The following is a 15,007-nucleotide window of genomic DNA, read 5'->3' on the forward strand; positions in this document are numbered from 1 at the left end:
TGCAAAGAAACTTTCTGATGGAAATGACTATACTGCTTTTCCTTGAGCCCAGGAAGCTGCTGGGGACAGCATGACACCTGCTGAAAACACAACTATAAGTGTTTGAGACAACAGGAAGTAGTGACCAGTCAGAGCTTGCCGTGACCTGGTTGAAAATCTGGTTATAAAAGAAAGCAGCTGGAAAGAAATTTGCATGTCCAATAGGTTTCACTATTAGAGTTTACACAATGTGGAGTAATCAGCCAAGCTGGCTGGCTACCCAGGTCACATGATTATGTAGAAACATGAAACTTGACTATGTGCTCAAGCAAGTTTTACTTCTCCCTGGTGCCAGGGTGTTTGCCAGCAGCCTGCACTGTCGGAGATCAGACTCCAGTGACTGGGGATCCTTGAGATCAAAGGCTTACCATGCTACCCCCTGGCAGGGCCAGGGACTGCTGACGTTACCACTGGACGGTTATCTGTGGCTCATTATTACCAAAAAGAATGGACAAGCTTAATAAATTAACTGTTCCTGCCAGTCAGAAGTTGAGGTAAGATTGTCCCCATCCAATACTTCTTCTTCTGCTTTTTCCAGTGATCTTACTGCATCTCAGAAATACTGAAATCCTGGAATGCTTTACTAGTTCTAAGGCAGTGGGTGGCAACTACTATGGGGAAGTAGATGGCATTTTTAAAGAAATATGTAGGAACAAGTAGGCTTATTTTAGTAGGCTTTTGCCAGTGACAAAGTGTAAAGCTCTGGGGGGAGAATAAAAAAGAGAGGCCAAAGGTCAGCTTTCAGAGTCTGAATACAACAACCTTTTTTAAGGAAGGGTTTGCCTAATCTGAGTCCTCAACCATTTCATTGTGGATTGCTTTGTAATGTGCAAGATTGTTATAATCAAGTGTATTTATTATAGTTTTACTGTCTCCTATTTATTTTGTGGGTATATATATCTCCTATTTATTTTTGTGGAGATATATATATATATATATATATATATATATATATATATATATCAAGTGTTTTGGGGGAGATTAGATCTGTTTTTTCCCATGTCCTCATGTCAGTGTAACAATTATCTATAAAAATCTATTTAGAAAGAATAAACCAGAAATGACCCCAGGCTGGGCAAGAATCAAGAAACATCTTTGATCTATAGAAACGAAGAGTTCCAAAATTTTGATTTTGAAACTCTTCTTTGTATTTCATGGTTTTCGGAAACTGGAATTTTTTAATGTTCAATGACTGGTTTGTATTTCAACTACTGTTTGAACTTCAGTTTTTCATGGGGTCATGTATTTAAGAGCATGTAGTCTGGAATTGGCAGAGACACAGCCCTTCACAGTGAGACCATGGGTCTTACACCTGGAAGGTGCTTGGTAAATGGTGACATGAACTGCTGACCCGGAATCGGCATGCAGCACAGGACACAGTCAGCCATTTTGAGGATATGCTGCTGCTGTGTGACCTGCACCGGCACAGACAAGAAAGTACCGCAGTCTTGCCCTGGGCCTCAAGTTGCTGCACCTCATGGCAGGGGGTAAGGCAAAACAAGAGAAGTAGTAAGTGACTAAATGAGTGTAAGCTAGGAATTGGAGGAGCTGGAGAAGGTTTCAGGGAGAAGATGCTTCAAGAGCTAGGCTTTGGGAGGCAGGGGACATGAAAGGAGTTGTAGAAGTGGAAGGGAAGTATTATGCGCTGGGAGGGAGGAAATGCAAAGCTGACACTTGGAGCTGACCTTTGGACGTCCCCATGAGGGATGAGGAAGAGAGTTTCCTGTCCAACGGAGACCAGAGAGTAGGGCATGTGGGACCAGGCGGTCCTGACAAGGTTGGATGCGTAGGGTGGGGCCCAGTTACAGAGGACAGGGAGGGCCCTCACCACAGAGAGCTGGAAAATGGTTTACACTGTTAGAGATGTCCTGCCAACATGCTTATGGGAGGTTGGCAGGGTGGGCTGGAGGGGGAGGGAGACTGGAAGCAAGGAAACCCAGTAGGAGGGGGACAGTTAAGTAACCCAAGCATCTAGCGTTGCAGGTCTGGACTTGGGGCACAGCAGTGAGAGGGAAAAAGGGACGGAGAGGCAGGAAAGACATGCCAAAGAAACTACCAAGGAATAGATATCAGGGCTTCTCTCATATGAGCAGGAGGGTTTTGAAAGATATATTCCATAACCTGGAGCTATCCTAAGGCTTACAACCTCTTTCAGAAACTCTAGATGAGAATTTGAAAAAAGGCAATAGAACCTAAATCACTTTATGATCCCTCCCGTTCGGACAAAGTCCAGCTTGATCACGTAACAGTTGATAGACAACATACAACCATGGATTATAGGGTAGAAAACCAAAATTATATTGTGGATAATCATACGCTCCACTCATCTGCTTAGGCAGAAATAACTCTTTTTCCACTTGGTTATTCAGTTGTCTGTACAGAATTGGCCTGTTTTGGTAAAATGTACACTGTCAACGTAAACATTTTCAAAGAAATGAAATTGTAAACACAATGGACTTGAAGCACCATCTTAAATCTTTTCTGTAATTAGATCAGGTAGTGAGAAATAGATAAATAAAATTCTTGATTTCTGTGGTTTATATCCTCTGTCCTGACTAGTAACACCAATTCAAAATGTTGCCTAACTGCAATTATTTGGCACCAGATGACAATATAAATGAAGAGCTGTGTTTATATGCTTAGGTTTATCAAAGTTTATGTGAGAATTTGCTTAAATTCTTAGCCACAAAAATAGAGAGATAAGTGTCCATCAAGGGAGTCTAAAAGGGATGACCCTGATGTAGGCGATATATTTCCAGGGCTGAAAAGAAACTAGAGGCAGAAGGAAACTAGAGGCACCAGGAGTGCAGGAAAAGCAGAATCAACTAAGGAAAGGAGAACAGGCAGGATTGGAAGGAAACAAGGGATTCTCAAAATGAAGGAGAAAAAGAAGGTTCCCAGATGGACACAGCTGGGGATAAGAATTTGCCCTGAGAGTTTCTGCTGTGGAAGAATTGAGAAAGGCGAGGTGGCTAAGTTGCATGTGACCACAGAAATGTGTGAGCACAGATTCTCGTTTTTCTTTTTTCTTTTTTCTTTTTTTGAACCATTGAAATACTACATGAAGGAATCCATAAACTCTCAAGATCTTTTAGTTAATTCTTAACCATGGTTTCCCTGAATTTTATAAGATAACATTATCATCAGAAACCCAGCTAAAACCTGGTTTCTCAATCCTTTCACAGTAAACATTCCTAGGATCCTAAAAAGTTTACGCTTCTAGGTAAATATTTCAAAATTTACAATCCTGAATCACATTGACTATATTCTTTTCAAGTGAGTGAAACTTTGAAAAGGAAATTTTATATTTTTATGTTTTTAATAACCTCTCAATTAACTCATCATCTGTGCTCACGTCTTTTTCTTTGTAGCACCTATAAACACACTCACTTTTATACATGCAAAGGCTCTTTGAATGTGCTGAAACCAAGTCACCCCAATCCTTACCTTATTGGTTAAAGTGATATTTTTCAGTCCAACTAACATATGTGTAATTTTAGGAAAGTTTACTTCATCTCCTTGGTCTCAGTTTCTTCAGCTGGTAAGAAAGAGATAATAACAGGACCTGATCTTATAGGGCTGTTGTAAGGATTAAATCAATCATTCTATGAAGTGTTGACACAGTGATTCTGGCATACAGTAATTATTGAATTTTAAAATGGTAGTTCTTAATATCAATATTGTTATTCTTATTAATTCTATAGGTGTGTAATTGATTTTCTGAACATAAACATAGGACTTTACATTGATCCTTGATAAAATTTCATGTTAGTTTCAGTTCTTCTTTCTGGCTCTTTTGGCTATTTTACCTGTTGATACTGATACCTGCTGCATTTAGCTTTGCATGGATTGTAGTCGTGACAAGTATCCCTTCTCTGCCTTAATTTAAGTGGCTAATAAAACTGTTGAGCATGACAGAGCTCTGGCATGGGTATCTGAATCTCACTGCTAGTGGAGAATTTAAAGAAAGAAAGGCAATAGAACCTAAATCATTTTATGATCTTATTTAAGAGATTCTGGGACATGACTGCTCGGGTCTTGGAATTTCCAGTTAGCTGACTTTTCAATTCCTCAGAAACAAATTCACCTTCTTTTCACCTTTCCGCCACTAGCTCCCTCTCCGGTCCTCCCTGTTTCTGTTAATGGCCCAGAGTCTCATTCATCCTCCTCTCTGGACCTCCACTCACCAACCACACCCTGTAGTCTTTCTTTTATGATGCTTACATATATGTCCCTTTCTTTGCTTTACTGCCACACCATCCTGAATAGGATCTCATTTCCCCTGTGTCCTCCATCTACAAAATGAGGACTCTGGACCAGACGATTACCAAAGTCCCTCTCTACTATGATGCTCTGTGACCCTTTAGGAATGGAGACAATGCTTGACATATGTTATACATCCTCTAAGGCTAGTATTTAATCTTATGACTCTCGGGAAATATTTCCTGATTGAATCATCAACTTATGTGAGACAACCAGTTTGCAAAATATCTTCCAATTCTTTTCTTATTGCTTTAAAAGCTGCCCAACTTTGAACACTGGGGTCAGAGAATGCATCTAGACAGCATCCAGATAAGATTATCTAGAAGATAACTATGATGTATTTAGAAGAACAATGCAACTGGAGCCCAAAGGGCTGGGTTCCAATTGCCAGTTACTAGCTATGGGTCTCATTCAATTTCTCTAAGCCTCAGTTTCCTCAACAGTCAAATAAAACTAGAGATGCCTTCCTCACTTGTTGTGAGGCTTCTTGTGAAGAACAAGTTAGATAACATCGGCAGAACGTTCCAGAATGATATCTGTCACCTGGTCAGTATAGCAAGTAATAAAAAGTAGACACAATAACTTTACTTCAACCCACCCATCATGAGTGACCATTTCCTGTCTCTCTTCCTACTCATGGTAATAGACCAAATCCCCTTTAATTGGAGTGGCAAGCAGAGCAGGAAGCTGCCCAAGGGGCTCACGGTTGATAGAGCAACTCATGTGTGTAGGGGCGTCTCTGTTCTCATTCTTTATAAGCTTAAGTCACAGGCCAGCACTGATGTGGGAGGGCAACAAGGAGGCATAGCATCTAATGGTAGAAATAAGATAGACTTTCCAGAAAGTATGGTTTCCCATTCTCTTCACACTGCTAACATGTGTTATGTTGGCTGAGAATCCACTCAACTGGCCCATATTGTGTCACATCTGTTGGTAGAATACTCAGACAAAGCCTCTTTCTCCTTGTGGACAAGCTACACTGGAGCCACGTTATTAGAAATCTGCTTAGTATGTATGGATCTCAGAATCACCAGATAAGAAAATTCAATCTACTTTCTCATCTACTTTGGGCACGGCTGTGCCAGGAAAACCCTAAACCAGAGTCCACATATCGAAGGCACACTCTCCTAGATTTAATGATTGCCTGTTTGCCACGTTTGAACACATCTTTTCTCTCCAAGCAACCAGTCTCCAAATGGCTTATGATACAATTAATTAGGTTTCCAAGAACTGAACCACAATTACATTGCAGCCCTGCCTCCTACATCACTGGACTGGGGACAGTGGGCTAGTACCAAACGTTTTAGGCACAGGTCTCATCCAGATGACTAACCTCGTCTGTTCTGTGTGCAGTTTACTAGTTTGGTTCATTTTCAAAGAGGACCTTACTATTGCCGTCATGCAATGACGTCGAGGAACCGAGGCTTGCTGAAGAACATGATTGAGAAAAAAGAGAAATTAAGTGGCAGCTTGTTACGGAGAAAATGAAACACCAGATGGCTTTCTTTGGCTTTTAAATAAACCCCACGGAAATATCCTCCCCCTGCCACCCTCCGAATCATAGCTGCATCATTTAGATCAATGGTTCTCCACCAGGGACAATTTTGCTCTCCAAGGGACATTTGATTGTCACAATTGGGAGGTGGAACTACTGGCACCCAGTAGTAGATGCCTGGAGTGCTACTAAATATCCTACATTGTACAGAGCAGTCCCCACAGCAAAAAGTTATCTCGCCCAAAATATCAATAGTGCTACTGTTGAGAAACTCTAATTCAGACCAAGCAGAACAAATTCTGTCTAGACCCAGAAACACATATTTGTTTGTATGTTTTCATAGTGCCAGTATGTATGTGGAGTTTAGAATACATAACATATATCTTAGTAACTGATGTGACTTCTGCTCACAGGACTGATCGTCCTCTGCGTGGAATGGTTTGGGTGAGGAGTTGCCAAGGGGAAGGGCTAGAGGTGCTTAGGCCTGTATTGCAATGAGGGTTTTTTTTTATTTTGTTTTTAATTTTTTGTGTCCAACAAACTTAGATTCCATGAACAACATGCACTATTGAAGTATACGTTGTTCTCTCCTGGGTAGAGAACAGAGCAAAAAAAGATTTCCAGACATAAGGTCATCTTAGAATAGTCTCTGTTTCTGCCTCTGTGAGTAGACTGGGCAAATATTGAGTGGAAACCCTTAGATTGGGATAAAAAGCAAATTAAGTGATAACATAGATATTAAAACGTCCAAGGGCTTATGGCTCTGACTCAACGGCTAAGTGCTGCACGAAAGGGGACATGCTGTTCCTGTCTTGGAGCAGCTGGTGTTGCCCTGAGGTCCATGTGAGGCACGGATTTGGAATGACTCTCCCATCACCTGGGGTAGTGTCTGCTTCAGTATTCACCCTCTCTTACCTGGTCTCCCTGTGGCCACTGATGCATATTTTATGAAACTGATGGATGGGTTTTGAAGGTGCGACTTTTTGTAATGTTTACTTCAGCGCTATTATAAAACAATTCTTTATCTCCCCCCACCCCAACCTCATGACTTTTTAAATTGGTGTTGATCTTATCCAGATGTCAGGAAACAGTTTGCCTGATTCTCTAATGCTACTAGCAATGGTGAGAGGATACCCAGAGGGTGCCAAAAAAAATGTATACACATTTTAAGAAGAGAAACTGTATTAAAATTGTAATACTCAATATATACTGATAACAAAAGATGAATACAAGTCACTTTTGACTTCCACAATTACAAGAGGTGCTCAAAGTGGTTATGATCAGCATCCAGACACTTCTGATTATGGAGAACTACTGCTTGAGCAACACTGACCAAAGTGTCCACTTGTGTACATTTTTTGGGGCACCCCCAGTATACGTGAAGGATCCAGGCTGGCATAGCACTGCTGTCTGTTGTAATGTCAGACGCTCCAGTGTCATTGGTGAGCCTAGATTCTGCCTCCACGCCTAAGGGGCTGCAGTGTTCTTGCCAACTATAGACATGGCCTTGCTAAGAAACCTGTTAAGTCCACTTATCCAGACAGCTGAGGGCTGTCTGCTCCCAAAGAGTTCCCCTCGCAGGTGCCTCCTCCTCCAGGTCTGGCCCACCTTCTCCTACCGGTCCCTTCTCAGGAAACTACACCTGCAGGCTTATTTTTTAGTCAGATGTTTTCACAACATTTTTACAGCATTCTGGTCTACGCCCCCAAACATGCCTTTTTCCCTCAGTCCAGCATGGCTGTTTCCAAAGCAAGGGACGGAAGCCACCTTAAGGGACATGTTGTGTCTCCTTGATGAGTCATGCTTCTGCACTGGCCATTTTCCTGAGAAAGGAAATCATTACCCCAGAGGAGTCCCTGCCTCCCCCAGGCTAGCTGGGGCCCCAGACCTGCTCCAGATTTCATCCCTTCCCACGGTGTAGGGAACACGCTGCAGAGGCCAGCTTCCTGGGAGTCTGGCCATGCACTCACACAAGGCCCAGGCTCTAAGGCCCCAGTGCTTGCTGTAATACTCTGCTACTGCCGTCTTGAAATTCGGAATAATTTTCAACAAGAGGACTTGTTTTCATTTTACATTGGACCCCAGAAATTCAGTAGCCAGTGCTGGCCACAGGTTCCATGAGCCATGAGGTGGAGTCTGCTCCCCCTCCAACGTGTAGGGACATGGACACCAATGTCCTCACTCCGATCACAGAGGGTTACCTGACAAGGGCCTAAGACGCCATCTCTTCGGCCCCATTTATCGCTCAGGTAAGAAAGCTGAGGCCCAGGGAGGTGAAGTTACCTATTCCAGCTCACACTAGCAGAGCACATTCTAGAACTACACTTCCGTGTGTGCCTGCCAGGAAGAAGAATGGGCCACACTCTCCTTTTTAACCCCTGTCATTTACTGGCCAATAAAACATTCTACCTTAGTCTGTGTTCTAAATTTTTCCTAAATCTATATATGTATTTTTTTAAACTAAAAGGAAACTGATTTACTAGTCAGACACCCCAGTGAAGAAGCCCTACAGAATCATGCTGTCAGTATTTCTGTCTAGTACATGTTTCCAAGTCCACACTTGAATTCCATGCTGACTCAGGTGTGTTTGGTATCCTACTGACATGTATTTTTCAAAGAATGTTCCCACAATAGTTCATGTCATCTGAGAGTGAGTTATAATTATAAAGAGCACAGTTGGTCTCACGTGTAGACTGAACATATAGGATCAATGTGGTATAATTTAAGAAGTGCCCCAGAAAGCTGTTTTTGCTGTACTGGAACAAATACGAACTTTGGAATTGGGCAGACCTAGGTTTCAACAGTTGCTCTGCATTTACTAGCTCATGGTCTTTGAGGGGGTCACTTAATCTTTTTCAGCTTCAGCTTTATCAACTGGAAAATGGGAATAATAATATATAACATAATAGGGATGTTGTGACAGTAAGTATGTTGAATAGGGAGTAAGAGCTCAGTGAGTGTCCCCCTCCCCCAAAATTCCTGGCCTGGGCTTATCCAAGGCCCCAAATTGTGTCATTAGAGAGGAACCCACGTGGAATGAGGCAGTGTCTCCTAGCCCTGGTTCACAATTAAACCCCTCTAAGTATAATAGGTTCAGACATTAAGTCAGAATCTGTCACTAAGACCCAGGCGGGAATCCTTTATGGGACAGCCCGGTCAGACGGAGTGGGCAGACAGCTGTGCTCTTCTCTGTCACACACAAAGGTAGGTCAGTCAACAGTTGTTAGCTGAAAGAATGGGACATTGTTCAGGAAAGTGGTGATAAAGAAAAGGGAAAGGTCAGGGAGGGGGCCACACCTAAGTCAGGGAATTCCCAGCGGAAGGCCGTGACTAAGGGTGCTTAGACCGGAGGATTAGAGAGGTGAGTCACAGGGACAAGGAAATGTCATCCCTGTTCAACTTGTTGTTGTTGACTTCATAACTTTCCTTGGTCCAAAGTATAAAAATCTGCAGGAGGAAGAATAATGTTTTAAGCACATAAAGCATAGTAATGTCCATATTCAATACTGGACCGGAAGGAAAGCAGTCTTCTTATTTTAGTGCAACTCATTACCAGAGAAGCAAATACAAACTTCCAAGAAAAGAAGGAAAATGTAATACTAAATCACTGGAAAACTGGACCCTCTACATATAGGTGGCTGTTTTGCCTTTCAAACGGTCTCCGCAGCCTGTTTAGGGTCAAACTCCTCTTTTTACAATGGAAAGACTATTGATTTCATATCATCTCCACATTCAAAGATCATCACTGTTACCAAACCAATCCTAGATGATTGGGCCTAATATACCTGACAAAGACAATCTTTCAACAGGATTTGTTTTTTTTAAAAAAAAAGGTTATTCATGTAAATACCTCAAAAGTCAACTGATAAAAAAATAATATATTTTTTTAAAAAGTCAATTGAAAAAATATCAGCTTCAGAATTGCTAATGAGTGTTTTAAGGGTATGAGGTTTCCTTTGGGGTGATGAAAATGTTCTAGATAGTCGTCGTGGTTGCACAGCATTGTGAATTTCCTAAATGCTGCTGAGCTGTATACTTTGAAATGGTTGAAATGGTGAATTTTACCTTATGTGTATTTTACCACAATGCAAAACTTGGTAATGAAATTATTTTTCATACTTACCATAAAATAGTACATTTGGGGGACCCATGGTCATATTTTTGTTTGACCAGTTAGGTATTGTTTCAAAGTTTTTAAAATGTATTATTGATAAACATTTCTGGATGATTTTTAAGAATTACAGTGCTTCCCTCCACACATGACATTTCCCAATATCCTTTTACTCAGAGTGAAATGAGCTTAACTGAGTCCAATTTTTTCAGCAGATGGGAAATACCATTCCTCAAAACCACTCTTTATTCCCTGAAAATATTTTAACTGTGCAAATGGATGCCAGGACAAGTGGGGACAATATTACAGTGTACCCTGTAGACACTGCTAAGACTAATTTTTTTCCTCTTGTGGTTAATTTTTTAAAAGAACACGCTCAAATTCTTAAAACACATTCATTTTCTAGAAGTACATAGGACTGCGTTTTTGAAATTATCTGAAACATGATTAGAATCATTTGTCATTTGGTATTACAAATTTGAGAATGATCGGTTTAACATGATAATGTCTTCCCTTTCCCCAAGCTCCTCCCTGCTGTATGGTGGGTGAGAGTAAGAACCAAGAAAGGTTTTCTCAGTGCCAAAAGGAAAGAAAGTGCTATAGCCCTTCAGGCCCCAATGGCTCCTGCCCCTAAAATGAGAGAGGGGGAGAGCCATGACAATTTCTGCTGTCACATTAAATGGTAAATCTTCTAAGAACTTTTCAAAGTTCATATAGCCTAGTTTCCTTGTCATCTCATCAGTATCAGCGTGGTGTGTCCCATGCCCAACTGCCTCTGACAGGGTAAAGCGCGCCAGGATTTTTTTTAACAGGGTTCAGGGTTTCCGTAGGATAATCCTTACCCCTGGTTGTGCCAAGTCAGCCCAGTTTCTGTCTACTTATAACCCAGATCAGCAGCTCAGATATGCCAAAGACTACCACAAAATATTTGCAGATCTCAGTAGGAAAAAAAGAAAAAATGGTAGAGTGTCTGGAGACACTTGCAAATTACATTCTCCGGTTAATAGGTGGTTAGTAAGACAACCCAGGCTGCGAGATGCTCATGAGTAAAGTGCACCCATTCCCTCCATCCCAGGACTCTTAAGTTGTTCTTTCTGACCAGTATGTTGAGAAAGCACACATGAAGATATGGTGCTCAGGCCTCCTTCCAGCTGAGCTCAGTCACTCTATTTCTGAGCATGTTCCAGACCCCAGAAAGCCCCTGCAACATTCTCTCTGGCCACCTGCATGCAGTACCCTCTTTCTTTCCCCCTCCTCCTACCATCTGTCCCTTCTTTGTTCTCTGCCCATCCCTAAAGACTGTAACAGGCCTCTAAGATCCTGGGCTTCCCTCTAGCAAGGTGTCTGACCTTAGGGACCAGTAGCAAGGCAGTGGTGGGGTTACATGTGTCCCCAGTAAAAACTACCTGGCTGGTAGAGGGACTGGAAGCCTTTTCCAGGGACAGAGAGAAAGGTGCCCAAAGAGGGACACGGTGAAGTTTGTCACCTGCCCTGGTGAGGGGCCAAGCTGAACTAAGTCGGCAGGTGTCACCCAGGGGTGGTTGGGAGCCTGGGTTCTGGAGTTAGACAGCCCTATTTAAAATCCCATTTCTGTCATTTACCGGGTGTAGGACCTGAGGCAAGTTACTTAATGTCCCTGAGCAAAGTTTTCTCATCTATAAAATTGGGATAATCACAATAACGTGTGAGTGTATAATGTATATGTAAATACACTACTGGACTATGCACATAAAAATAGCTAAGATGGTAAATTTTATGTTAGATGGCTATTTTTTAATCACAGTTTAAAAAATGGGGATAACAATAGGACCTACCTCAGAGTTGTCAGGGTTAAATGAAATAATGGCTGTGAAGTACCTGGCACATAATAACATGCTCAGTAAGTGCTGACATTCGCTGTTGTTGCCATTGGTTATCTGAGTCAGACCACTGGCGTGGCTTATTGTGCTGCGACTAGAACTGTGGCTCTGGGCTGTCACATAAGAAGGTGGAAGACACAGTCCCTGCCATGGAAAAGCTGATGAGCCTCCAGTCGGAGACTCGGGTCATGTATGGAAAGAGGAAAAACAGGGTATGATGGAAAGAGCTGGGGGAATCCTCAGCTAATTCATCTTGGGGCAATGGCAACATTTCCCTGGAATGTACAAGGTCGGACAATTAAGTTCACAAACTCATCCTAGAAAAAGTGCTACCTACATCATTGCTGAATATCACTACAGTTACCTTCGAAGTACTCCCCTTAGGAAGCTATGCACCAATGCCAGTGTCTAGTCTACATTTCAAAGCAATTTTGGAACTTTTTTTCTGGAATGGCCATCAGAGCTGCCATCGTATTATCCTTGATGTCCTGAATGTCAGCAAAATGTCCTCCTTTCAATATTTCCTTTACCTTCAGGTAAAGAAAGAAGCCATTGGGGGCCAGATCAGGTGAGTAGGGAGGGTGTTCCAATACAGTGATTTGTTTACTGGCTAAAACTCCCTCACAGACAGTGCCGTGTGAGCTGGTGCATTGTCGTGAAGCAAGAGCCGTGAATTGTTGGTGAAAAGTTCAGGTCGTCTAACTTTTTCATGCAGCCTTTTTAGCACTTCCAAATAGTAAACTTGGTTAACTGTTTGTCCAGTTGGTACAAATTCATAATGAATAATTCCTCTGATAGCAAAAAAGGTTAACAACATCGCTGCAACAAGTTTGGGAATTTAATTTGCAGACTTCTTAGGTAGCTTCCTCCCTTATAAGAGGAGGTTGGCCCAGGAAATTCAAGCCCGTCACACTGCCAAATTTCTGTGGCTGTCTTAACGACAGGCAAAATTAGGAGTCAGGATTTCAAAGCTGTGTGGTCTGAGACAAGCATCAGGAGCTCTCTGAGCCTCAGTACCTGCATCTGTAAGTGGAGTGAGGGTGCTAACTCAGCTCTGGGAAGCTTTCTCAGGTTATGACACCATGGAAGGCACTGTCAAATCTTCTGTGCCGGTTCCAGGGTGCCAGTCTCTGGAAGGAAGCAGCCTGAGCTGCTAAACATGTCAATCTAAATATAACACCAATAACGCCACAGGAAGACCAGGCTGGAGGAAGTGGGGCATGAGGAAGCTGAGGCAGGACTAGAAGAGGCTATGGAAAAGGAAGAGGAAGGAAGCTGGTGATAGGACGAGTTCTGCGACATGCAAATGACAGAAGAGTCACTAAAAAGTGTTCTCTGTCTCCAAATGACAGTTGGTAGGCAGAGATTTCAGCTTTGAGACAGAAATTATCCAAAAGGAAGCTATTTTGTATGAGTCACCCAGTCTCTATCTACATCTGTCCTCTGGTTTCAGATAGGTCAGGTTTTCGTCTTGCCATAAGGTGGAGGAAGGGACCTCTTTCCTGCATTACCAGAGGGCAAGATTTGTGTTGAGGTAGCTCTGTGTCCCGCATGGGCCTTGCTCAGTATGCATTCATGGAATATTGGGGGAATAAATACAACAAATACATGTCTTGTATAAAACAAATAATAACATTAAATTTTACGGGGGAGCCCTCCAAAATCAGTAAATCAAGATAATATTTTTTAAATCAAAATTAATGCAAAAAAAATTCATGATGAACAAAACGTTGACATTTGAAATGAAGCTAGGACCAGTACTGCTGATTGATTTGGCCACAGGCCCCAATAAGGTGGGCACGGCACTGTGTCCCAGCAAAGTCCTCCATGACAGCTGTTGGCCTTGCAGCCATCGGTTCTTCCTTCTGCCCAGCTGAGGCCCTAACGGACATTCCTAACATTATCCCAGTGGGCTTGCGCTGGGGCCCAGGAGAGTTGCCTTCATACTGGCCTCCCAGCCAGCAGTGTCCCCAGGCCCAGGCCCTCCTCAATTCTTCCTCACTGATCAGGACACCCGCTGAGGCAAGTTCTCTAAGGGCTCATAAGCCTATAAACCCCATCTCCTCGGCCTGATTAACACAGACCTTGACTCGTGGTCGCACGCCCAGCTTCATCTTTGACTATCCCCTTCCCTCCAATACCCCCAATTTTTGCCATTCTCAGCTTCTCACTAGACCCCCCACATTCCAGACAATTTCACCTCTGAGCCTTTGCACGTTCTGTTCCACTACTGATCTATGTTCCTCACTCTTTTGTCTTATGAATTTCTATTTTCCCATGAGGATGCAGCTCCCAGGTCTCTTCATCTTGAAACCTTTAGGTCATTCACTTCCTTTTTAGAGTCCTCACTGCTCTCTGATCTTCTGTTTCCAGCAGAGAATTATGTGTAGTTTCCACTCGTTACTTATCTGTATCATATGCATTTTTAAAAATTAGCTTCTATTACTTTCATAAAATGAAGAAACAAAACTATTTTCAGTTTAGGACCAAAAAAACCATTTAGGAGATAAGATGCAAAAGATGTCACAAGAACTGAATAATGGTTCAAAAATTGCTATTAGTACTAGAGATTAAATAACCGATAAGTATAAATTCAGGATATATAAAAGTAAAATTTACAGCTGCAAAAGTCCTGAGTGTCCATGTAACCCAACTTCTCATTTCAAAGGGGGAAAACAAGAAGCATTGAGCGATGATGAGCAGTGCTCGGATTTGCACAGCCAGGAAGCAGTAAGGAATAGAGGACAATCTCTGTACCATCATTGCAGTGCTCTTTCCCTAAGTGGACTCCCTTCCTGTGCTCAAGAAATGATCTGGAAGGGGGAAGGAATGACTTGAGCTTAGCCTTGGGCTGGTGAGATAGAACGATTAATTATGTTTCAAATGTTTGGGTGGGTCCAGATTGTGAAGACCTTTGAATGCCAAGCTAATGAGTTTGTACTTTATCCTCTAAGAAACAGGGAGACATCAAAGACTATTCATGAGCAGAATAACATGATGAAAAGGGCAATTTAAGAAATTAATTTGGGGAAGGGGAGAGACTGCTGGTAGGGAGATAAGATGGAGGCCACCAGCACTATCTGTGGTCCATGAGATCACAAGCGCTGTGCTGAAAGAATGGACAGGAGGGGACAGAAACAGGGAAGATTTGTCACAAGATGAAGAATCCACATAACTGGCGATGGGAGTGGAAGAGTCAAAGAGAGAGACAGGGTCAAAGAAAGCTCAGACGTCTCAAGC

General features: G+C 42.4%; 1 protein-coding gene across 1 annotated transcript in view; it reads left to right on the forward strand.

Moving 5' to 3' along the window:
• The first annotated feature begins 301 nt into the window (after positions 1–301).
• BLNK (B cell linker) overlaps positions 302–15,007 on the forward strand; it is a 65,573-nt gene continuing 50,867 nt past the window's right edge. The window contains exon 1 of the mRNA XM_081074760.1: positions 302–533. Within this exon, the coding sequence (XP_080930886.1) occupies positions 487–533 (47 nt within the window). The 5' untranslated portion in view covers positions 302–486. The remainder of the gene's footprint in view (positions 534–15,007) is intronic.

This window comes from Rhinolophus hipposideros (genome assembly GCF_964194185.1).
Source record: "Rhinolophus hipposideros genome assembly, chromosome: 15".
Lineage (NCBI taxonomy): Eukaryota > Metazoa > Chordata > Mammalia > Chiroptera > Rhinolophidae > Rhinolophus > Rhinolophus hipposideros.